At 36.7% G+C, this 26959-nt stretch overlaps 1 protein-coding gene across 1 annotated transcript in view; it reads right to left on the reverse strand.

The window, feature by feature from the left end:
- Nucleotides 1-26959, reverse strand: part of RP1 (RP1 axonemal microtubule associated) — a 186622-nt gene that overhangs the window by 146443 nt on the left and 13220 nt on the right. The window contains 10 exon segments of the mRNA XM_071804102.1: nt 839-942; nt 3992-4121; nt 4262-4293; nt 4396-4472; nt 6014-6089; nt 6951-7029; nt 7620-7771; nt 12588-12720; nt 15690-15776; nt 17806-17969. Of these exon segments, the coding sequence (XP_071660203.1) occupies nt 839-942; nt 3992-4121; nt 4262-4293; nt 4396-4472; nt 6014-6089; nt 6951-7029; nt 7620-7771; nt 12588-12720; nt 15690-15776; nt 17806-17969 (1034 nt within the window).

The following is a 26959-nucleotide window of genomic DNA, read 5'->3' on the forward strand; positions in this document are numbered from 1 at the left end:
ACATACTGCAAGAGGTTCTCTGTACCAAAATTACACCAATGAACATGAACACTGGAAAGTCCTGCAAGGAGGTCTGACAGTTGCCTGGCAGCCTGATGCCATCCCCATTGAGAAATCAGACTCCACTGAGAGAACTCTATTCCCGCTCATGCTAATGCACATCATGTAAAAGAGGAATGGGACCAGCTTTGACTATAAAATTATTCACTGGATAAATAACAGGAAGAACTGAGAAAAAGTGAAAGGGAATCAGCTTGTTCTCTCATCAACAGAGGAATTTAATCAGAAAGAACTAGTTTCTACAACTCCATTTGCCTACTTGTGTATTGCAAGTGCTGAGAAATAAAGGTAATAGTAAGACTTTGAAAATGGTATGAAACAAACCATAATGGATCAAAACAAATCTGGAATATTTCAGTTTGCTTATGTCAGGCATATTACTTAGAAAAAGACACAAAGGGAAAAATGGACATTTAAAATCAATCATTAGAACTTATATTTATCCAAAAAGATGAAATATTAGGGCATTCCAGGTACCTCGTCAGCATGTGACAAGCCAATATAAATAACAGCTTGGAATGGCCCGGTATTCCTGCATCAAATATTTAGTCTATTAAAAAATCCTACCAAAGAGCAAAAAGTAAACTGAGAAACCATCCAAAGTCTTAAGTACAGCTTTGCCTATTCATTGTCAATTTCCTGGGTTCAGTTCTGCAATTCTTTGTACCCTATCTGACTGGAAGCACAATTATGTATTAGACAGATTAAAAACAGCATCATTTTTAATCAGAAAATGAAATGTAATTCTGAAGCAGAAATCAGTAACAGCATTTGCTACCTTTCCAATTACACGACCATTGACAAGAGCAAGAGCAAGCCGTGGCATCTGATGACTGCTGAATATGCATATATTTCTCCTTTTGACATTTACATCAAAAAGACCTAAGAGTTAAATGAAAAAAATGTTAGAAGTATGAAAGTAGATCAATTAACATTTACATTTAATTGCAACCTATAGTTTATCATTTTCAAGGAAAAAGAACTAATGAAGTGTTTTACTCAACAGTTTGACCTCTCTGAACAATTAATCTCCACATTCCTTCAGGAAAGTGCATCTAGAGACTACTGTCTACTTCACTGCCTTGAGGAGAAAAACCCTGAGAGGTAATGATAAGGAACAAATTTCTTTTCACCAACGTGTATGTTTAAAAAAAAATCCATAAAAAGCAGCTGAGGACTCCAGCATAATGAACTGGACTACAGAAATGAACTTACATGATAAATAACAGATCACATAAGGAACATCAAGCTCTTGGGTAGGAAAAGAGATTTCATTTTATCTGTATCCATATTAGAATTTGTAAAGCAAATCTTGCAGCATAGCTTATGGCTTCTAAAATTTTATATGTGGCCAATTTTCCAAACAATTACCTCTTATAGCTACAAAATACTGATGAAAGATAAAGTAATGCCATTTTTACTGTTCCCAGTGGCAGTAGATGATTTTTTTTAAACAACTGTTCTACGAGTACATTATGTTGCCTGACGTGTAGCTTTCTCTGGAAGACTTCTGTGATGTCCGTAACTTAAGATTTTCAGGATGTCATTGGGACCATGTGAATTATACACCCAAGAATCATAGTACCCATTGGGACGATGTCACAAATCATAAAATACAGACGGGGCTTCTAGTCCTTTGGGCAAGATAGGGATGACACATAAGTGTCACAATGCTTTCCAAGATAAATCTTCACGAGAAATTTAAAAACCCTAGACCAAATTATCATTATCAATTTGAAGGCCTTTGAATTATATTACTTTGGATCTGTGAAGACAAACACTTCTACCAGTATCTGAAATGCAGAATTTTCTATTAGGAAAGGTAGATAATTTATGTCACAAGGTTTTATTCCAATGCACACACAAAGAAGCAGGGTCCCTAAATGAAAATTTAAACAACAATTTCCAAGTCAGCACCTGTGGGTTTCTGTTGAGTAAATTGCTGCACATATAAGTAAACCAAACAAATCTGAAAGAAGGGAGAAAGATATTGTTCTGAAGGCAGAACAGTTGCATGATAAGTGTCTGCACTAATTTTGTACTTGTGTTTGGTTTGTACTCTGAACTATGGAAAAATAACACAATTATTCCTGTGTCACTAATTGTTCCTCTGATATCAGGGCAACTTTATCATATTGTTCAGAAAAAACAAGCCCTTTTTAATTACCAGTTTAATTCCTAAGTATTCCTAAATCCTTGGAAGGTTGTGGGTCACACTATTCACTTCTCTGAATTCCAATCTAAATTAATTAACAGCTATATGAAAATTGGGAAACAGTCTGCAAAGTGAACATGAATTCTTCATGTTAGAAGATTATGAACACTATGGTGCCAAAATGATCTGATTTGTCTAAATCAGATCAAATACAATCCATCAATTGAAGACACAGCATTAAAAAACAGCAAAGATGTGGTTACTGCATCAATACAGATCGAAGACCAAGTTCCTACAAGCAGGTGGTTTGGTCTGTCACCAAGTAATTTCCAGTTTTTGACCCTAAATGGTTTTCCCTGGGGGAAGGACTCAATAAGGTCTCCTTCAGCCTCCTTTTCTCTAGGCTAAACAGACTATGCTAAGGAGTATTGATTGCACTGCTCTCTATGCACTCTTCAGTGTGCCCGGAAATATTCTGTTCTATCACTTCAAAAAAGATTTGTGTAAGGTACGTGAGAATGTGTCAGGTCTCTCATTATCTCCAGGCTAAACAACCCCACTTCCCTCAGCTGTTCCTCACCAGACTTGTGCTCCAGACCCCTCACCAGCTTTGTTGCCCTTCTCTGAACTCTCTCCAGCACCTCAATGTCTTTCCTGTAATGAGGGCCCCAAAACTGAACACAGGATTCAAGGTGCAGCCTCACCACCACCAAGTACAGGGGATGATCACTTTACTATTCCTGCTGGCCACACTGTTTTTGATACTAGCCAGGACACTGCTGGCCTTCTTGGTCACCTGGGCACACTGCTGGCTCATGTTTGGCCGGCTGTCGACCAACACCCTCAGGTCCTTTTCCACCAGGCAACTTTCCAGCCACTCTTCCCCAAGCCTGTAGCACTGCCTGGGGTTGTTGTGACCCAAGTTCAGGACCTGGTACTTGGACTTGCTGAACCTCATGCAATTGGTCTTAGCCCAACAATCCAGCCAGTCCAGATCCCTCTCACAGAAGACATATCATTGAATGCCCTTACGTTGGTAGGGACCCACAAGGATCGAGTCCAACTCCTGTCCCTGCATATGACAACTCCACAGTTCACACAATGTGTTCAGTCTCTTCTTGAACGCTGTCAGGCTTGGGACCATGACTGCCTCCCTGGGGAGCCTGTTCCAGTGCTCCACCCTCAGCCTTCCTACCCTCAGACAGATCAACATTCCTGCCCAACTTGGTGTTGTCTGCAATACATACATGATATGTATTATAGTTAAATGTTAATAACACAGTAGGACAGAAGGTGATAAAAAGGAAGAACCAGAACAGTGCCATTAAAATCAATGACATGGATTGAACAAAATGAAACATTTATATACATATACATATACATATACATATACATATACATATACTCCCTACGAATGAACTATACCTGGAAATTTGACCTTGTTATCTTAGATGGATCTAGTTACAAAAGACTGTAGCTGTCCTTACCATGGCAATTTCATGGAAGCAGATGAAAAGAATTTTCTATTTGGTAAGGGAAATCCAGTGACAAGATACTATATGAGATTTTTTTTTTAATGCGTTATATGTAAACCATGCATATAACTTCTGAGCTCTTATAGCCATTAATACACATAAATATTTTAAGTAAGAAAAATGTTTCTTATAGTTATCTACTCATATTCATTAGAGCAATCACTATATGAGATCACAGTGAACTATAAGGTCCTCCTTTCTCACATCTTTTATGCATACATACACCTGAAAAATATTTTACCGTATTTGTCTTTCTTGTCACCAAGAGCATCAACCCCTCTATCCGGATGGAGACGAATGAAGCCACGGGTGAGTCTGTTGTAAAACTGAAGTGTATTCCCTTTCTGAAATTTCCACTTTTCGGTAGCCAACTAGTTTTGTAAAGTGAAGCAGGAAAGACTTATGAGAAGGTGATACACAGGAATTTCACATACATGAGAAAAAACTGACCTGATTTCATTCAATGCATAATTTGAATGGTGTAAATAAAAATAAAAAGGTATGTTCTTACAGTTTCCTTTCTCTTGAGTTCCATCTCTTGTCCTGTACAGATAAAAAACATGTAATTAATTTACAGAGCATCCTCATTTCATTTGATGTGGTTACAGCAAGGCTGGCTTCTCCTCCCCACCAATTTTCACTTACTTCCTGGAAACATGCTGGCATCTGTCCCAGTCAGTTCTCTAGCAATATTGCCATCATCCTGCCCCTGGTCCAGCCACCTAAAACACAGAACCATTTTCAGTAATATACCCACAGTACTGTATATGTGGCACATGCAAGCTGATCCTTCGTACTCTGTTTATCAAAGTCTCAAGGCTGACTAACAACAATATAGAAATTTAGCTTTAGTGAAAATAGATTAACTTTGGCAAAAATGGCTTTGTTTGTTTGTGATGAAACTTACAAATAAAAGTTTTCCTGGACTGAGGTACAATGGCCTAAACCAATTATTACAAATCAAAGCATTCATATTGATCCCAGATCAATAACAAAAGGTGCAATGGTCATGATGTCTTCCTGTCTGCAAGAAGGCTACAGCAGGATGCAAATTGTTGCATGACCTGAAAATCCCTATACAGTGGGGCAAATCCAACATAGGCAACAATTTTACCATGTGTGAACTATACTTTTACAATGCCATTGTACCTGCTTCACATTTACTCATGTAAGTTAAATCTAACTCCATTTGAGTCAAAAGGATTCACACATTGTGGCAACAAGATCAGCAAGCACAGCATCAGACTCTAACAATAACTAGCACATACCCTGTGTTTTTCAGCCTGAAATGGATTTGAACTCTCCCTAAATTACGTATGAAGCTAGCATTATAGATCTCTTCATAGCAGTTCATCTCATCTAGAATACAGAATCAAAATTAGGTCAGGCAAAGAGGAGGTGCTGTATCTGATAGGCAGAAAGCCCTTACTCCTGCATAAATCAGTTTCAATGTGCACATTGCTCACTCCGAGCTGTCTTGGACAGTTATTTATTCACTAAGAGAAGTGAAAGGAGGAAATAGAATTGAGGTGCCACTGGCAAGCTGCAGGTAGATACATACATGGCTGGACTTTACCATTCCTAATACTTGCACTGATGTTTAGCAATTATAATTTTTACGTAAGGTGTTGAGAATTAATCAAGCACAGATAAAATTAGAAATGAGCTACGTAACAGAAGACTCAGTGCAGTAGCATCTGCAGTGGAAAAGTGAGGGAAGTTAGGTTTGCTTCAAATATTGTTGCAGCTCAGTGACAGGCTGCAAGGCAAACGAGAAAAAGATGTGGTCAGGTAGCTGCATTTGTGACAGTCATTTCACAAGATCTTAACATCTGACCCTGACCTCACTGAATCCCAAGTTAATCTCCATACTAACTTCAGTAAAGCAGGATCAGTCTGCTAAACGGGCAGCAACCCACTCTTCTGAAAAGCCTCACATTGCATGACATGGAAGAATGGATGGACCTATTCATGTCAGATCCGAAGTATTGGATATGGGGAATGTGTCAAAAAAGCATGTCTTGAACAAATTGCAAGGCACAAGAATTGAAAGTTCCCAGGCAGAACTTTTTATTGCTTTTTCATTAGCTCAAATGCACCAGAGATTTGAGAAAGGCATAACTCAGAGAGCTGTAAAAAGAATCAGACCATCTCAGCTCACCTTCTAGGAAATATGTATTTCCCTTGACAGGACATTTCAGAAGAAAAACTATGAATAATTACAAATTTATTAAAACTCTATCCCAAATGAAATACCACCAACCTGTGGCAAAGAAAAATATAATCCAAATCTGTTATAGGATCCTTGATTATAACTTTGTCCAGAAACCAGCCGTTTCCTTAGAATAAATAAAAAAAAAAAAAAAAAAAAAGTTAGTTCATGAGAGGCAGATTTAATGAATCCTGACTTCCCATGGCTTCCTCTCTTCTACTGAAACTGTAAAATCTGCAGCTCCACTAGTAGGTTGCCAGAGTCATGGTTGCCCTGATAGCTGGAGAGATGACAGTACCTGCTCTAGGCACTGTAGACCTGGCTTATGGGCCTAAAAGCCGCCATGTGCTCTGAGTGCTGCACCTCTCCCCGCCCAGCATTTGACATACTCATTGTATGAGACATTTGTTTTGCCAATCAAAATATCAACAAAATTGGATAGCAGCTTATCGTGATCCCAAATAAGTTGCTATGTTTTACAATATTTAGGCTCAAAAGTTTGAAAAACAGGACTTGTGACTGCAAGCAATTTGAGTTTCACCACTAATTGGACATCTAATGAGAAGATAGTGCAGCCAAAATCTTCAACTGCATCTTTACAGGGTGATTGATAATGCTAATAAACCTAAAATTATAATAGCCCCTTTTAACTATAACACAGACTGCATGAGACATATTTGATGTCTTATCATGCAGACGCTCCTCCTTTTCATAATTTTCCATAGGGATTAGTCAAAAATGACAGAACAGTAACAGATGGCATCCTTAACATAATGGTTGAGAGTATAGTGAAAGTGAACACAAAGTATTTGAAATTTGTGTTGATATAATAATGCAACTGTGTCACATGAACAGTTTCCTTAGAAACCTTTGTCTTTCACTTCTAAAATGTTTTCATACATTCAGTTTTAGAAATACATGTTGTATTTCAAAGAAAAGGTTAATAACTTTGCAGGCAATATTCAGTTACTATATAGAGAATTCTGACCTGATCCAAGACCATTGTGTCCTATAACAATCTTGTACAAACGTCCAAGGTGCACAGCTTCAACAGTAAAGATGTCAGTCTGTAATCAATCAACAAATTTTCAGTAAAATCGGAAAGGTGAAGCATTCTTCAGCTGTGGAATCCCAAATACTCATAAACCCATAGAACTCTTCTGTCAAGATCATGCTTCAAAATATCAGCTAATGATAAGGTGAGAACAAACCAAGAAGGACAGGTTTCTGGAAATAAAAGAAGTAAGCCTAATCACATTGCTAATGGAAGTAGTTCCAAATAAATGGCATTAAGGTCAGAAAAGAGAAACCTGCTGTAAGCTTAATTGGCTAAATGATTACAAATTACAGTAAATTTCAGCTTTAGAAGTGCAGATTTAAAATATAAGGTTTCATTTTCTCTTCATTTATTAAATTAAATTTTTAGAAGAATTAAAAGCAAAAGTACACAGCTTACCTATTTTATAAATGAAAATTCTGACTTCCAAAAGTACCAGTATACCTTTGGAAAATATTTTTGGCTTAATTATGGAATTCTGGGGAAACACTGGAATATAGCAATTATCTCTTTTCTAATTGCACTTGGCCTGGGATAACCACCCACCTGAGAGAGAAGAGCCAACCAAACGTATTGGAAGATGCCCTCTCTTTCACTTACTTGTCCTTTTAAAAATTTTTTTGATTTCTGTGACCTGAGCAGCTGTCTTGATCCTGTATCACCTCTTTCTCCATAGACTGAAATATAGACATCAGCTTCAGTTCCAGCATTCCACAGTTCTCCTGTTGTCACATGCACTTCATAGAGAGTCACTGACAATAAAAGATGACAACCTTTCATATCACAAACACTATTATAGTTACAATAACATCTAGCTGTGAATGTGCCTGTAGAGTCTAAATATATCTGTGTCAAGGACAGTTAGACTATAAAACTTTGAAAATCCTATTCAGTATTAAATAAAATAATGTACAGGCTTGCTTTGGTGTTACATTTACCCTTTTTATATCAGACTGTCTCTGTGGGGAATGTAAACAGAATTGAACTTTAAATGCACAATAGTATATCTTTGTCCTGCAGGATCATTTGAAATCTTCATAAAGCTGAAAAGTAAATAACACAAATTCAAGATTAACCTCACCATGAGTGATGAGATCAAAGCTATAACAAGCAACAGGAGCCATTAACATTTTGAAGGCACTGGTTAACCAACCAAGAAAAAGCCTGGCACCACAGTTTCAGTTTTCTAGGACTTCAGAACTCAGAAAGCTGCAGTGGTTTATTATTTTACTGATTCATGCAATAGGATAGTATAGACTTCCTCTATTACATGCCATATAGAAATTCTTTACAGGCTGTAAATTAGGGAGTAAAAAACTAGGACTTCAATAGATCTGTTATTTAATAGAAATGGATAATGCAAATAAAATTAATTTGAGACAAAATTCAATGAAACTGGAGTAAAGACTATGATACATAAAAATATGTATCAATAGAAAACTGTGGTCATTAAAATGCAGCTGTAGGAACCTGATAAAATTCAGAATTATGATAAAAACTTGCAATTATAGTCTTCAGTAGAAACATGGGAAAGGCAAAGTTCACATCAAAATATAGTAACAGTATTTTTTTAGACCAAGACAGGTACAGAGAGAACAAAAGAGGGAGAGAAAACCTCATTTTCTGGCACACAAGCTCTCCTTCCAGATGTGGGTGTCCTTGTGCTTCTCTATCTTGCAAGTAGAAAAGGGTCTCTGGACCATTGGGTCCAGAACAACATCAACGTTGTGAGCATTCAATTATCAACTTCTACTTGAAATATGTTAAGAAGCTTGGCTGTAATTCTTTGAAGGAGGTTGCTCCCACATCTCACTATTCTGGAGGACAAACACCTTCTTTTAACAAACAGTGAAAACTTATTCATGACCAGTCCATACCTGCAATTGTGCTAAGTAGCTGGTCAGTGTTTGCAACTTTTCCCTTGATACTTGTTTTTCTTATGATGATCTCACATTTATTTACATGACATTTCTGTGCAGGCTACTATACAAGCTGTCTTTAAAGAATTTGGTTTGTATAATGGTAATGATCCAACTAAAACAGCAAGCACTCTGCACAGGTTATTTTAATGTGCCCACACAGAATGCTAGTGTTAATTTGCTTCTAGCATCAGAGCTAACTCATTTTGAGATGATGACTGGGTACCTCTTGAAATCCACAGAACTGTTGTACCATAGACATATGCTATCAATAAATCCAGTAAATAGGCTTAAAATAACTAACTTTAACATTCAAGCAATTTTCATGGGTTTTACACTTCCCTTTACCTCTCATAAGCTTAGAGATCATCCCATCTTTATAATAAGTATTTACGAGTATTTACAGTGCTTACAACTTTTATCACGGGAAGTTCAGGTTGTGTATTAGGCAAAGGTTCTTCCCTGTGAAGGTGGTCGGTCACTGGAACAGGCTCCCAAGGGAAGAGGTCACAGCACCAAGCCTATCAGAATTCAAGGAGCATCTGGATGATGCTCTTAGTCATGTGGTTTAGTTTTAGGTAGTCCTGTAAGGAGTGGGGAGTTTGACTCAATGGTCTTTATGGGTCTCTTCCAACTTGAGGTATTCTATGATTCTTTAGATATTACATGGAAAAGTGTGCAGAACAGAGATTGACAGAAGGAATGGTATTCTTTACATCTATTTTTGTCTATAAGTGTAGAACACTACATTTGTAAACATGTAATTCTGAAATTAGGAAATGTAAGGGTTAAGATTATTTAAAATTTTTAATTCTTTCCCCTATGCTTATGAATTATGAGAGATAGAATAAGGAGCTGAAACACATGCTTTTTCATGCTATTATTATTTGGACCAAAGCCAGGCACATTTGAGGCACAGAAGCATTTGACAGTCTGTACTTAGCAGCAGAGTCATGTACTATTTTTTCCCAGAGTACACCTGTCTCAATACTCAAAATAGTTTTCATTTAACAACTGTTAATTAATACTGCATTTTGCCCACATAATTTACCATGTCACCACCTGACCTGTTTATTTCCCCAATTTTTTCTTTACAGCACTCACATGAACAGCTACCCCATGAACAGACCATGGCAGAAGTAAATTTCTCCAGACCAACAATCCCATGCCTAAAACCACAACAATCCTCTCTGTTCCTACAATCTCCTCCTTCATTAACTATCTACTTCGTAGTCTGTGCAAGAACAGCGAAGATCCACCAGCCACCACTGTGTGAGCCTGATTTATCCCCAGCATATAATTAAAGTTTGCGTCATAAAACATGAGCAGAAGGGGAAAAAAGTGGGATGGTTGAGGATAAAAAGTCAAACAAATGGTGCTCAGTCCCACAGCATTACAGTCACAAAGTCTCTATGTAATACAGTCTAATTCAGACATTTTTTCTCCGAATAAAAAGGCTGTTTAATCAGAAAGTGTTTCAGCCTCTTTTTATTCAAAAATTGGTTTTAAAGTGCCTCTCATCATCTCTCTTTCAGATTGAATCCAGACCTCTTCACTGTTCTGTTATCAAACTATCTTCTCTGAAGTTAAAAGCTATGTTCTCTTTTCACTCTCATGCAGAAATATAATATTGGCAAAAAGACACAGAGGCAGACTTTCAATTACCAAGTTACAGATGAAACTGCCTTCTCCAAAGCTTTCAGCATGACCCCTCTTGTACTAAGCTGGCAGAAATGCACAGAAGTTCTTTTTTCCTCTCTTGTGTGAAAGAGAAATTGTTAACTACAAAATGTAGATTGAAAGGATGGCTTAACTGTGCTGTCGCACTTTATGATGCACCAAGATTACCTGATAATAAAAAACTTTTGCTACATCTTTATCTCAGAAACAACGCAACAACCTAGTCAGAAAGAAGGGCCTGAAAATCAGAAGGTAAGGTCAGTGTCCCATAATATTAAGCAAGAGAACATTTGTGGAGAACAGATACTGCAAGTAGGGGAATGGAGCATATTCAATATAACATGTTAATGATAATCAATGAACTTTTATTTAAGCGGAGAGGAGTGTTTGTTTTTTATACCAATGTGCTTGTATGTCCCCCTACACTAATAACATTAAAGTTTCCTGACCAAAGAGACCAAATCTATGAGGAGGCAAGCTGACTGACCCTGAGGCTTTTCATGCCCTCAAGGGTATGAAGATCATAACCACTCAAGATCAAAAATCATTGTGGTTAGGGCAGGCCAGCCTCTCTCTTTAGCATTTTATGAGCCATTTACAGTTGCTAACTACATCACTGGAGGAAATCTCTCCTGCTATTCTTTTAAAGACATATTAATCAGGCACCAACCTGTTTTTCTGCTTTTCTTTCAGGCTCCTAATCTCAGTGCTCAATCACAGACAAGCATAATTACAGCTCCAGGCCACCCAGCTCTCTCATAGAGACTGTCACATGGTATATTTCCCCACATCAGTGGGCCATTTTCTGGACTTCTGCCCCTCAGTTTTATCTATATCCTTTTCCTCTAGCCTGCATCCACAACAGCTGTTACCATCGAAATACCTGTTAATCATTTCAATTTTGCAAGATCAAGGCAAAGCATCTTAAGCATACCACCAAGTATTGCTACAGTTTTAAACATTCTGAAAAATAGGTTCCATAGTTTTTAAACTTTGAATGGAAGTTTTTCTTGTCTCATTAATCTTGTCATCTGCAGTTGATATGATTTTTTGGGGGAAAGGAATTGAGGAGGACTGGAATCTGTCCCACGTGGATATTACTCTAGCGAAAGCTCCAGCACAAGTATTACTACTGATGTTATGACTTTCCCCGCTCCCCAGCATCACACCTTACAGGATGAGAATCTGCCCCAGCATTCTTGCTTTCTCACCCACATCTCCCCTAGGACATACTGATCTTGCTGTCCCTTTATACTTTCCTTAGGCCAGGAAAGACCAATGTCATTTGGAGAGAAGGGAAGAGCAAGCACAGATTTTCCACCCTGTTCCCATTGCTGAAGCAAAGAGACCATATAGCAACAACATCCAGCATGGGTGACAGGGACTGGTGTGGTAGAGCAGGATGTTAAAACAGCAGCAGCACTCAATAATTTTTATATTATCTGACATCAATCACCTTTAGAATTACAATACAATCTTTATGGGAGTAATGAAGCTTATAACACTTACAGCTAGTTTTGTTCCAAATCCAGAAACTGAAAGTATTCTGGAAGCCTGTCTCAGCCACTTACAAGAAAGAAACTAAAACAGCAGCTACAATAGTCACACTGGAGTTATAATCCTCAGTTACTGAAAACAGAGTTTGTGATCTGACTCGTGTGATGGCTTCATGGTATCTAGGCATATGTGAGGTGTCTTTACTATTGCCTTTATTGTAAAGCAAACACAAATGCTGAAAATCTTAACAAAGAAGGAGTCTTTTTGAAGCACCTATGAAATTCAAAGACTCACCCATCTCTTTTCCAGTGATTCTTAACTTTTTACATGAGTATATCCAGTAACGACAGGAAAACAACAAAGGAGTGTTGTAGCACCCAAAAAGTAATAGAGGGCCTGATGAAAAACAATGAACTCACTTCTATAGGTATCAGTCTGTGGCCTGATTTAGCTGATGTGGTATTGTGCTTACCTGGAAGAATGGGTTGACCCTGCCGTAAAACAGGAAGCTCCACAGATATTTCACCATCAGCCTGGTCCCAGGCCAGCCATCGATGTGCAGGGAAAGAAAACTGCTCCCCTGAGAAAAGGTTCAGCAACTGCACCTAAACAGCACCAAGAATTGCAATTTAAGTTGCTTATCTCAATTCAGATAGAACATGAAATGTGTGGGATGCTGTTGAAATCTGTGCAGGTAGAGCTCTGTGGCACGTTCACAAAACCACAGGTTTTGGGCATGTCTGCTTCCTGGATACAACTTCCCTAAAGTTGACTTTCACTCAGCCAGATTTGAAAGTTTGGGGCAGGGTAACTCAAGTGCAGCCAAGAAACAAGGTTTATCAGCCCAGGTGCAGTCCCACAAAATACAGTCATATTGTTCCAGTTGGTATTTCTACATGGGTTGGCAGTAGCTGGCATGGCTTACCAAAAGAAGAAGTTCTCACTGGGAGGCTTGGCAAAACTTGCAGTTCTGTTCCTTTAACTCATTTTCTTATCAGAACAGGAATTAAAGGACCAGGTTTTGATTCTTCAACATTGTTCGTGACATAAATAAACCACAAAAGTGCTAGTCCCAAAACCAGTCTGCCCGACACAATTTTCTTCCATGTTTAACTTCTGACATACAGTAACAAAAGAACCATATGCATACCAGTTGAAGAAGGGAAGGAAATCTAGTTATTTTGAACTTCAGAATATTCCTTAGTAAACACCACATAGGCTGTTGTATATTAGAATAGCCCCTGATTATGCTAATTTATACTAGTAGCTACACGAGGTTTTGGACCAGCGGAGAAAAACCAAGACACTTCTACCTGTAGTTTCACTCCTGTTACATGTTTTGCAGAATCTCATCTCCTTAATTTGAATATTGAACAAATTCAGAACTACTGGAAACATTTCTATCTCTTTTACTGCTTGAATACTAAATTTTAAAGAAAGAGATTAATCTTGTGTGAAAAACCTGGCACATCTCAGCCTGTCAATGTCTACTGATGGACCTTGAAAAGGGAGCTTGGATTAGCAAAGCAGCACCTTTGTGGACATTTGTAGGCCTGATAGCACCTCAGTACAGAGACAGACACAGAAACCATGGAGTACTGGTGGAGAACTAGCAGGCCTGACTACCAGAAAAGCTCTGCAGTTGTAGAGAGCTCTCTTAATTTCAGATCTTCCACAAAAATGTAGGTTTCCCAAGGAAAAATTATGTTAAGCATCTCACAAACCCACTGTCGGTTGTTTCTCTTCTTTGAAGTCTAGAAACCAGTGCCTCTACTCCTTTGCTCTCTGCCATACAAAATGCCAGGTGACTTTTAGAGTTTGTTTGGTTGAATGTGCTTCTTTTCTTTGACTTTCTGCTTGAAGTTACCAAGAGGGAATGACCTCACCCTGACTGACGAATCACTCCATAAAAACTCTGGCTGATTGACTGAGATTTAGTAAGGAGACCATTAAAATTTGTAAGCCGATAATCAATGGAACACAGTGAAGTGCTGAATCCTTCTTTTGAAATTTTACTGTTGATTTCAATTAATATATCTTAGCTAGGAAGCAAGAAGGGGAATAACTTCTCATTTTTTCTTTCTTTTTTTATCAGACTTCTTCAGTCTCTCAGTTTAAATAGGTGTCTTTTACAAAGCCAGCAGTGAAACCTCTGTTCACATAAGATGGTGTACAAAAAACTCGCAAAGGTCTGTTTGAGCCAGATTTTATAACCAAAACTCCTAATACCAAGATTAAGCATAGAAATGAATGTTTTCTATAAGAGAAAACCCACTGTTCTCTTCTAGCTTCTCAACTCGGATACCTTTTAGAAATTGCTGGTAACCTGTCTCCCTGTGTCACAGGACGATGCTATGAAATGTTTTCCACTCTTTCACTGTTTCCACACACACATTTACGAAAAGAAAAACAGCAAGGAAAGGAAGAAAAAAACTGTCTTAAATGATATTCTGGCTCCAGCATTCCCCAAAACACAGCACAGCTGGAAAACAAATACCTAGGCATTATAATCAGGCAATCCTCACCTGAATTGAAAGAGATATAATCCCTATAATTGTAGCATGAAACTTCTTAGAGTGTTATCACCAAGGAGATTTTAATGTAGACATGCATTGGCTGGAGGTGTGAACTCATAGGATCATGTCTAAACTTCAGTTAACACTGCCCAGACCCTACTTGGCCTCTTTATGAGTCTCAGTCGTACACGAAAACAACTAGTTAAAGCATCAAATACCCACAGAATTTGAACATTGATCAGTGAATATTTAACTTCAGTGGACACTTTACATTAGATCTAGACCTAGATTTACTCTGAAGCATGATTATAACAATGAGTTTACTGGTAGCTTCTAAAAGCATTCATAAACTACTGCCTCTTAACCGAAGGATAAGAAACTGTAGCACAGAGACGTGTTTCAGGCATAGCATATAGACACACATAGTACGTCACCCCTGTTAAAAATAAAAGCCAGATCCTTTCGTTCCCAGTCCAGGAGGCTATATACTATGTTTCACAATTAAAGCTTGAAACAGAACTAGCTGGTTTTCTTTGCTTTACTATCTTTGCTTTACCAGCACCAAGATCTTTTATAAATAAGGAGGGAAAATAACCTATTGCTGTCTTTTTCTCCTCAGTGACACAGAACTAGAAACACTTGCAATGCAACTCTGGTGCTGTGCATAAGGACCCAGCATCAGCCACAGATTTGAGGTGGATTTGGCTAGACTGAGTTCATTGACTTTCTAGGTTTCAGCAAATTCTAGACACTCTATAGTGTAAGACAGACTACAGTAGTCAACTGAAGCAGTCTTTCTTGATGCCCAGCCACACATTTTTAAAGAAACATAATGTACAGCTTTCACTAAACTTCAAACAGACAGCCAAGTCATACCATCTTAAGCTGCCTTTAATTCCACACAAAAAACACTCCTTCATAAATAATCTCTTAAATGAAGCTGTAAGCATTTGATGAGGCCGATATACTTATCCCAGGGATATTTTCTGACTAGTATTTTGTCTCCACTGTCAAAGTGACTGTTTTGGAAAGATAAAATTATTTCTCACTGCTTTTACCTCTTCGCAGCACCAGGCAGGGGAGTTTCCTGTATTTGTGTGTTCTATGCGTATTTTGTAGAGATGTCCTATGTTTCCAGTATTAACCTGTAAAAGAAACATGATTGATGAAACACAGAACATTTGTTAAGGGAAAAGGCATGCAACAGACATTCATTTAGTAACTTTCAGGTGACATTTTTGCTTTGAGGAATTAAATATTCTGATTTTAAACAAGTGTTTCCAAAATATTTTGCTCTGGGTAATCAGTAGAAGCTTGGCTCTTTTGAAGGACAACCCTCAAAAAAACCTGTTGGTCTGCTAGCCCCATGAAATGTCTTCAGGATGCTGCTATAGCTATTTTTTTCCCCACTGAATATTGACCTCAGTGGGAGATGAATATAGACCATATGCATGACTAAAAAGCAAATGTGTCTTGACCCTAAAACCTGTCTCAGTTTAGCATCTATACCACTGACTTGATACAAAATTATTTCTGTCTCTCAAGCACTTCCCACATACCTCTGAGTTTCTCCCTACAGCTCTATGAGGGTATGCCTCACAATTCTGGAAGCAATTGTGTTCAATTTTGCTGTTTCTTTTTACAAATCATTTCAGTTATATCTACTTTAAAAGCTGTATTTGAAAGATTAGCTCTTGGGCAGTCTGGATGAATGTGTCCAGTACAGATAAGAGGGTGCTGAAGTAATAACTTTGTATGAAGATTATTCAAACAACTAGTTATGAATTTAAGTGCAGGTATAGAAAACTTATCTTCAAGGAACTAGAAACACACTATGAGTGTCATCTCTCCTTGCTGTATCATTTTTTTTCTTATTACATAGGCTGGATTTCCTGTCCTTCTGTTGTTTTCTGTAGAATTAATTTTAATGTTTTCATTTACAGTGTAGAGGTGGGTGTGAACTGAGTTCCCCGTAACATGAAATTCCCCGAACTCAGTGTTATAAAGAGACAGGGCAGAGAGGACAGACCAGAGTTAACTGAGATCTAGCATATGACACAATCAGAGAGGCTTTTCTCTTTCTACGTGTTTCAGAACAGGCACTTTTTAACTGTATTCAGTGCTATGGATATTCACCTAAGAGGTGAAATCCTAGATCCCAAACCAGGGACTGCCTCCATATTTTCCATTTACAGGTCATTGGAGGTGAAATTAATTGTGATAACGAAAGCAGAAAACAGAGCCAACAACACATATTGTGAAGAGGGTATTTCTATCTGTCAGGCACGTGGTTACTTATTTTATCTACTCCTTTTGGTCTTATATTTGGGGTTTTTTTTATATCACAGATGGAGAATGGCATACTACCAGAGGTGTTGGGTTCTTCTAAAAAACTCCATCAGGCTGAAGAGGGATAAGAACTGCATTTCCTATATCCCAAACAGATACAAGGCTATTGTGAAAAAGGTGAGCTCTTCATCAATGCTGCCATTAAATACCTTTTCTCAGAAGAGGACTTGCTATGCTAGAGACTAACAATAGAATCACCTGTTTGTTATGTGGCCCTATAGCTGGCACCTGCTAGAGACACCCACTGACAATTCCATATTACTTGCTCAGGATGTGCAGCTTTTGGTAAGAGACCTATTCTGGCTCCCTTGGATTACTATGTCACAAGACTGATCGGAAAGAAATTTCCTTGTGTAACCAGGAGCAGAAGCAGCTTCAGATAGACAGACTTTTTTATCTGTATAAAAACTGTCATTATAAAGCAGTGGGTATTTAATAAAGTTAAAAATTGACTCGTTACTCTAATTCTTCACTTCCTCACTTCATTTTTAATATTTTAACCCTATTTCAAATTTAAAAACTAAACAAGTATCTGTTGTCCTGTATTTTTTTGTATTTTCTTGGGCACTATGTAATTTAACTCGTAGTTCTTAAACAGACAAGAAATCTGTTGGATCAAATCAGCTTTGGATAGGTGAGTGGGAAAGGATACTAAATTTAGTTCTACATTTAAGTCCTGTTTCTTGTTTCCAGATATGTGTATCACACAAAAAAACTGACTGCCTTTTCATCACATAGATTCTGAAATGTCATGGAATCTGGCAGGATACAATAGGGCAACAAAACGAATATATACTACTGTCTCAACCGTGACATATTACTTACCGTGAAAATGTCTTCATTGCCTCTCTGAAATAATTTTCCCTCCTCTCCATCAAGAAAAATAGGCCCTGAACTGCCACGATCCCCATACAGTGTAATATAAACCTTTGAGCTTGTTCCTGCAGATGGCATATCACTGGTGAGGACTGACACCTTCCATTTCCTAGCTAACAAAAGATAAAAAGACTCCATGAATTACTTAAACTCAAGATTCTTAAGCAAAATGCATTTCAGTAATCAAAATTCTAAATAATATAGTGTCAATGAATATAGAAATATGTATTTCACAAAATTACAGCAGACTAATGTTGAGTTTGCTAAATTTGGCACAGAAAAATCAAGAAATGTCAGCTTGCATTCACATCCTCTACTACGTATGTCATATCACAAAGTCAAATTTGCATGAACATAGATCACTTTTCAAACACAGTTTTGAAATGTTATATTAAATTGTATTAAATACGGCTTTATTATTTTCTTAGGATATATCAGCTCTGCCCAGTGCAGTGTTGCATAATGACAGCCATGTAGGTGCTCAGAAAACTGGCTTGGGAATTACAAACTCATCATTTCAAGCATTACGGTGTCTCAAAACAAACAAGCTTTGCTGAAAGAGACCTCTTTATCCCTGCAAAGGTATGATGGGATATGCAGATCTCAACATATTCTTGAATTGCAGTGTTGTCATAATACCCTCAGATATCATTACTCTTTCCATGGTTAAATGTCATAATTTTCAAGACCAAGTATGTGGATTTAGGCTTTGGTTTAGTGGAAGCTGAGTATCAATGGCCTTGAATTAAGGGAAATGGTGTAACTGGGGGATGGTTGATAATAGGAAGGAACATTAAAAACACCCTCATTCTCAATGTTTCTAATTAGCTGATACTCATCTCAAATAGTATGTATTTAAGCACCCGCTAAGCTTGTTAAGATCATTTTGCACCACTAGTTAATATCACTGTTTCTTAAAAGTCAGCTTTCTTTAAAGCACAGACAGCAGTAATGCACGGCTTTACTGACTACAAGCAACCCCTGTCATCTAATGACTCATCTGTGCTACACATTTTGCCTCTATTACTGACTCTTCCCTCCATGACAGTGTCTTTGATCCTGTCTGCTCTGGCTAAAACATGAAGAAATAGTATAGCAATGATGAGCGAGCTTAACACGATATGATGAATTTTGTGTTTATTGGCTATTTGAGATACTTAAAGTATATCTATGTGTCTTAAACCTCAGGCAATAAGCTACTCTGCAGTTCTGTTGTGAAGTTCAGTGAAATCACTCTTGCTTTGAGTGTCACTCAGTATTTTAAGTGTTAGCCATGCACATTTTCTTAAAGGAGTCAATGGACGTTGATCATGATACACAGAGTTATGCTGTAGCAAAATATTGTCTGATGACTAGTGAAAAAAATGATTTAAAGAATTTGCATTTAGTTTTCTGTGACATTTTGGAAAAAGTACAGTAGGATTGATATTTTTACTTACTCATGTTTAGCTATGTCCAAAAATAAAATATATTTAAGATATTGATAATAAGGGTGACCTAGACATAGTGTGACCTTTGTACATAGGAAATAAATGAGAATATATGTCCTCCATATCACTTAGCACATGTTTGAATAATTATAACTGCTTTTAATAAAAGGCAGATTACAAGGCGTAGTAAAGGTACATTATGAAGTCTAACATTTTAATGAGACCTGATGAGAGAATCTATAAGTCTTGTTTGTGTCTTGCTATAACCATTGGGTAAAATCTATTGAGGAAACTTTTCTTCTCTGTGGCCATTCTGTTTTGTGTGTAAAACACACATTTCTTGGGAAATGCAGTACTGTAAATTCATTACCTATTAAAACAGATATTCTCTCCCATACTTTGAGAGGAGAGAGAGGAAGACACTCACATAATGCCTGGTTCATCTTTGAGGACAAACCTCAAGGCCTTGAAATTCAACAGTAGTATTTTGAGATGAACTTACTTGTTTGAAAAATGTTTGTAGGGCCATGACCAGAGTAGAAAGTGTGAAAATTTTAAAAGACAGAGACAGAATCTGAGCGAAGTTACATTGTTCAAGAGCAGGCATTTAAAATATACTATTATTGTGAGAAATTTGGAGTACCCACCACTACTCGATTTTAAAGAGATACTTTTAAAGCAGCGCTTTTCTGAAGCTACTGTGAATGTGCAGCTATAGTACCAATGGTTCCTAAGTAACTATATTGTCATTATTAAATAATAAATTGTAAAACAGCAACTCTTACCAACAGGTTAAACTTCATCATTACAAGAATTGTCATAACCTGAATACATTATACTAAAACAACAGAGAAAAAATAAAAACTGTGAGACCTGAGGAGGAGAAGTAACCAGGAGAATCACATTTTCCAGCAGGAATGTGACCCTTCTCAAAAGCTGCTGTAATCTGCTTTTCCCATAGCTGAAGTTAGCTCGCTGTTTCTGTTACAAAGGGGATTCTTTACACTCTCCAAAGCAGTGTCTGCTCCAACTTTCTGTGAACCATGACTGATGATAGGTGACCATATAATTCTCCATGTTAATTTCATTTATAACTGAGAAACTAGCATATGTAAACTCTATGCAGGTGTACCTAAGGTCTTGTCTTAATATAGTTTATTAAAGTAAGAAAATTTCATTAAATAGTCCCCCTCATTCTTAGAGTGGATTAACATGGCAATTAGACTAATGATATTTGATAACATCAGTGCTACAACAGTCAAGCAACTTGTTTAATAGTGATAAATTAAAAAATTAAGTGGTCGTGCTTTCTTGTGACATCCTTAGAAGGAGAAATATGCCTTATGCATTTCAGAAATGAAAGCCAATGAATGATACCAAAGTATTGCTTCTATACGCTCGAATTGAGGAGCTTAACACTTCTGAGAAGTCGGTCATTTCTTATTAGTTTTTGTTATGTACATTTTTAGGTATGCAAATCCATGTCATCCAGCTTTCTATATGTCACACCGGAAATAGTAGAGATTACTATAGATCACTGTGTGCAATGACTTTTTCTCCAATAGGCTGTTTTCAGTCTCTTGGAACCCTTCCAGTTAATACTGACAATGAGCTCTATTTGAAAATACAATTGTGAGATACTACTGAAAAACAAAAAACCAAAAAACAACAACAACAACAACAACAAAAAAAAAAAAAAGAAAATACTGTATTTAGAAGAAATGCTAGTCTGAACTGTTATTTAATAAGATATTTGTATGATTAGTATTTTTTTAAATGCCTCAATATTTCTGTTGGTTCATAGTAAAATTAGTCCAGAATGCCTTTGACTTAAAAACAGGGAATTTTCAAAACTAAGGGAAGAGATTAATGATGTAAATTGAACTGAAAAATGAGGTATAGCAAAGGAAAACAAAATGAACTACTAAAAAAGTTGTTTAACCACACACACTAAAAGAGAATAATCAAAGAAACACTATGTCCACTATGTGCTGAATTTGAGAACATGAACTACATATGCCTTTACAATAAAGTGAAAACTGTCTCTTTTTTTAATAAGAATGGTGACATATAGTGATCGGAAAATGTCAGTACTGTTGACAAGAATGGACTATGGAATGGGAAAGGTAAAATGAAAAATCAGAATCAGATGGAGAGTGCACTGAGAGACTCAGCCTTACTCATTTTACACCAAAGCAACACTAGGTAATGTTTTTGAACAAATTTTCAATGGATGGACAGCTATACAGAAAAAAATGTTACCAGTATCAGTTTACTGCAGATGCATGGCACAAGGTATCCAGATGCATTGTTCAAGCAGCCAGTTTCCCCCATGATTATGAGAATTCATCTTTGTAGACAAGGAAATTACAGTAGCTCTAATCTATTCCAGCATTATATGAGAAATTCATAACTGAAGTGGAAAAGTAAAGTAGTGCAAGACTCTAGAGTAACAAAATAACTAGCTAAATGGAAAATAATACATTTGCACAAAAATTAAAAGTATCGGTCTATGGGGATACTAGTAAGTTTCTCAGGAATCAGTGTTGGAATTTATCTGGATTTCAAATTTTCATCAATATACTGCATAAAGTAAGTAATTTCTGTAACACAATAGCTAAGATTGTAAAAGCATAAAAGGATCAGAAAATCCAGACTGTTAGAAAAGGGATAATATATAACAGCAGAAAGTGCAAGGAAATCTGTTTTAAAAATACTACCAAAACTTAATGCTATGAACAGTGAATTTATCACTTAAAAAAAATAAAGGAGTCATTGATGTGACTGTAAGATACACCAGGAGAGAGATTTCCAAGTAAAGAAATTTTACTCTCAGTGTCCCAGAGTTCAGAGAGACAATTTTTTAAATATTGCACAAAGTTCCGGTAGCCATATTAAAATTAAAATAAATAAATAATAATTATAATTAAAAAAAGGTTTATTGAAACATGAAAAGGTCCTGAGAAAGAAAACTAGGTTGATTAGAGGAAATATTTATGTAGGAGGAAAAGTTGAGAGAATGTCTGATTTTTGTTACATAGATACTAAGGAGGAAAAAGACATGTCTAAGTAAATGACAACAGTGGCTTGGGGACACGTGTATAAACTAGCCATGACTAAGCTTAGGATATAAATTAGAAAACAGTTAAGACAGACATCAGAAGGACTCAAGCTCTAACATGTTCTTTCAGCAGAAACTATAATAACTATAGGTAAAATGAGATTTAGTGATTAAATGGAATTACTTACCTGACTGTGTGGGGTTTTTTTCTAACAGGGGGCTGAACTAGATAAACTGAAACTGCCTGGGACTGTAATCTATACGTTTTTTTGGCTGTTTCTTTTTTAATAATGTCAAAGGAAAAACTGAATTCCTTCTATAATGACAGCATAAACTATACAAAGCTCTTGAATGCCTGCTGAATTGTTTTCTATCCTGTTCTTCACACATTAATATGCTTGTCATTTCCAAGTGGTTTTTATCCTGACTTATTCAGAAAGTCTCTATGCTTTTTACAGTCAATGTGCAGAATTAAGCTACCTACATAAAGTAGCTCATATCCCTTCTCATAGTGTTTTTCCCTCATCAATCAGTACATTGCACTAGTCACCAGCATGATGAGGTTCTCTCTTCAGCCTTTTACAGCCTTACTTAGTGAAAGCAACTTTATTTTATCTGCATATCTCAGACACTTGATATCTTAATATTTCATCTCTTTAATGAACCATCAACAATTATGTAAACCCTTTGACAGTATGGTACATCTAACTGTCAACCTTTTGTCCTGCTCTGAGGTGAACATCTTATTCCTTCTCAATTAATGTGTTGAAACCAGAATCAAGTCTTCCAGTTAATATAAAAACAATTTCACCACTTGCTGTGGTGATATTTGGACAGTACCACACACCAGAGCTTCTGAGTACTTAGTTTGCTCAGGAACCCTATAATAAGCTTCAATTAAAGGTTCTTGACTTTGATCTGAAAATGTTCAGGTGCTGTAAATCCAGCAGAAAAACTGCAAGTGATGGAGACATACATATGGCTACTAATTAGCCTACCAAACATTGGACATTATTTACAGCATAGAAGTCTGGTACCCAGAATGCCATATGACATTTAATTGGATGCTAGTAATTTCAATCTCCTTTTTCCAAACAGAAGTTTTAATTCTGTATTGACATATAAAAGGATGAAAAAATACCATCAAGACTATTCTCTTGAAGCAGTTCTAGAATATGCCAAGAAGGATGCCAAAAATGTGCAGATGGAGGGAAGAACATCAGAAAGAAGGCTAGCATATGCAACAACACACAGCTATTTGATGTGAAATAAATTAGATGATACACATTGCTTCAGGGTTGTAATGTTCATTTATTACATAGAGTACAATGCTTCAAACAACAGAAATGTATCAGTTTTTTATGGGGGAATGTGTCTGACACTGAACTCCTAAAAAGAATTGAAGAGTACTTCTAGGTTTCTTACCAGTACTGAAAACTCCTTTTGCTCCAGATCCAACTTCTCCTTCCCCTTCATGTGCCTTCTGTCCCACAGGGAGACAATCAAATCCTCCAGGCCAAGGGGGATTTGTGTCAGCCTTTCATTAGTTCCCCAGTCTGGATAATCAAAGGATCATGATCCAGGGCTTATCACAGCCATGTACATGCCAGTTATTCTAGACAGAGCCTCCAAGAGTACAGAATGACCAAATTCTCATTCCCTAGCTTAAAAATACTGCTTTCTTTCTTCAGGTAAATCTCTGACTCCATTGATATTGAAGTAAGGTACTATGCAGTGTTAGGGATTAATATCTAACGAAAAAAAAAATTAAACACTCTGCCTAATCACAATATACATTAAATATTTTCCAATTTTCTATTTAAAAACATTCACTAAAAAATGTAAACCATATGTAAGTGCTTACTATACATACATAATATTCAAAAATGCTGTAAACAGGTCTCCAGAATAATTCTAATAACAGATTGAAATATCCTGAAACTTATTACGTATGCTTTGGATTCTCATAGTAAAACATATTTACAAAAAAAAAAAAAATACACGGACCATCTTGAAAGTACAGAGGTTAAAGAAAAACACACAACTAAAACTTGCAGTGTATGTAGAACAATTTTAAGAGTAAATGGTTCTGCTTCAGAAGGGAATATGGCAAGGGCAGTCAGGAAGTCCATTGACACATAGTGTCCTTTCTCAGTTCCTGTGAAATCTCAGTAGCAATAAATACGCTGCTTTTCTAGTATCCTCTGGGTAAAAGAGGTAAACTTCATTTGGGGTCTGGATGATCCTATATAGAGACTGAAAGATCTCTCTACTCACTGAAGCTGGCCTTTAAAAACTGAATTAGCAATTCTATAATGTTAATCCATAAAAAATTAATATGACTTCTGTTTCCTGCTTCTCATTATATTACAGTATTTTAATAGTATTTCCTACTTTTCTTTAAAAATTAAAAATATCCCTTGGTTTTGCTCTGGAAAAGGCATTTCTACTGAAAGGTTATTCTCAAACTCTCTCAAATGTCATTAAATACAGGAATCTTATCTTAGAATTTGGGTGGGTATTTCAAATTTCTGTATTCTGTTCTAACAAGCAATAGTTGTTTCTCTATAAATGAGATGGTTGATATGTAACTGAATATCTCTGAACAGATAACATTTCAGGGAAAAATGGTTTTTAACCAAGAAATCACTGTCTTAAAAGAACAGCTTTTCTTCCTATATTGGTTCCCATAAAATCTAAGTAATTATCTGTGTTTCAGCAATGTGATTTACATTTATCTAGATCTGAACTGTATTCACATTGGGAACTTTATTTGGTGTGGCATTCAGCAGTTTATTTTGCAATTTTATTTTCCTGAATATGTTTTCACTAATCTAATGTTATAAAATTCCAAGATCTCTATTACAAGTTTTTCTCATCTTTACGGTTTCTGTTATCTATTGTACAAATGTAAACTTCTTTTTCTTCCTCTTCTTCTTCCATAGGAAAGGCATTTTCATTTTTCATATTTTCAGAGGCATTATGTTCCAGGTTATTTAAAGAAATGTCACACTTCACAAATGTTTCAGAATGACAGGCTTCTGTTGGGTCTTCCAACATGGGAGAAAATTTTTCTCCAACAATATGAATTATGGTTTGGCATACTTTTGGCTTTTTATTGGTTAGCTCACTATTTGTGCCTATCACAAGATCACTGGGTACGTGATTGGACGTATTATTTTGACAACTGCTGAATTCCACCCGTTTTACATTCATATCCTCTATAACATCTAACTTTCCTAAACTGATTGTGTCTTTCAGAGTTGAAGATGCAAGTATTCCAAAGTTGCTAATAAAATCTAAGGTGTTATTAGCATAAAACCTATTAAAAACATTATTGGCAATCTTATTGATACAGTTATTCTTCAAAGTCACAGTATTATTTTTGTCTGTTATTAAATCTTCCCCCAACCATTGTTCGCTCTTTTTGGCCAACAAATATGGACCCAGTTGGTTCTCAATATCAGATGCCTTTTGGTAGGCACATCCTCTCTGTTCTTCATTAATTGGCGTTACCATCACCATCAGTATTGGACAATGTTGTCCACATATAGCATGAAGTTTATCCAGAGAATCTTCTTCCTGAAGATCATTTCTGCTAGCATTACTAACACCAGTTGGCTGAGACTGTACGGGTTCATCATTTAAAGGCTGTTCCAATGGATGCACCTTGTTATCAGGCAATCTAAGTTCTACAGATGTAAAGGCTGGAAAATTGTTATCAGCCTGTGTGAAAGTATGTGTGGAAGTAGAACCTACCATGACTGATGGTTTGATCTTTTCTTTGTTTGCTGCAGGAAGGGAACCGATCTTGCCATTGTGGCTAGGTTTGCTTTTTGTACTTAAGTCATCCTGAAAGGGGTCTGAATCACTATTATGAGGTATGTTGAAGTAGTTGCAAAAATTTTCAGATGGTTTAGCCATGTCTTCAAGTTCTGAAGAAGAGATTTCATTGAGGACTGGGTACTGATTCAGATTGCCAAAGTGTGAGTATGGAATGTCATCACTGTTAGTATCAAGTACTGTGTCTGTTGATGTTGTATCCAAATTACCATACATTCCTGTCCGTTCAGGTGGTGATCTTCTTATCAAATGATTTTCTTTGAGAAGCCATTTGCCTTTATCTATTAATGTTCCTTCATCATCGCTAGTTTGTACTCTAGTCTGACAATGTTGCTTTGTAGATTCCCCTGAACAGTCATTAGTATAAATTGCCTCTTCTTTGTTAAAAGTAGATTGTGGTGTTGGTAAAGTATTTTCTCTTCTCAATATAGTGTCTTCTTTGTTCATGTTTACTGGAAATTCTTGTGAAGAATGTGACAATTTCTCTGAAGAACAAGACCTAGGTTCTTTTGAAAAATAAATGGTTTTTTCCACCACTGTAGAGTGTAATTCTTCAGTATCCTTTTGAAATACTTTTGACATATAAGGAAATCCTCTGTGAAAGTCAGGTTTAAATGAAGCTTCCGTCTTGCCGTAAAGTCGTTCAATAGTTCTTTTTACATAGCCAGTATTATAATGTTTTTCAAGTACTGCTTCCTCTCCACTTTCGTTAGTCAAATCACTGGATGCTCTGAAGTTATAATCACTCTCTTCAGTATCTGGTCTATAA

This window comes from Patagioenas fasciata, chromosome 2, assembly GCF_037038585.1.
Source record: "Patagioenas fasciata isolate bPatFas1 chromosome 2, bPatFas1.hap1, whole genome shotgun sequence".
NCBI classification, from domain to species: domain Eukaryota; kingdom Metazoa; phylum Chordata; class Aves; order Columbiformes; family Columbidae; genus Patagioenas; species Patagioenas fasciata.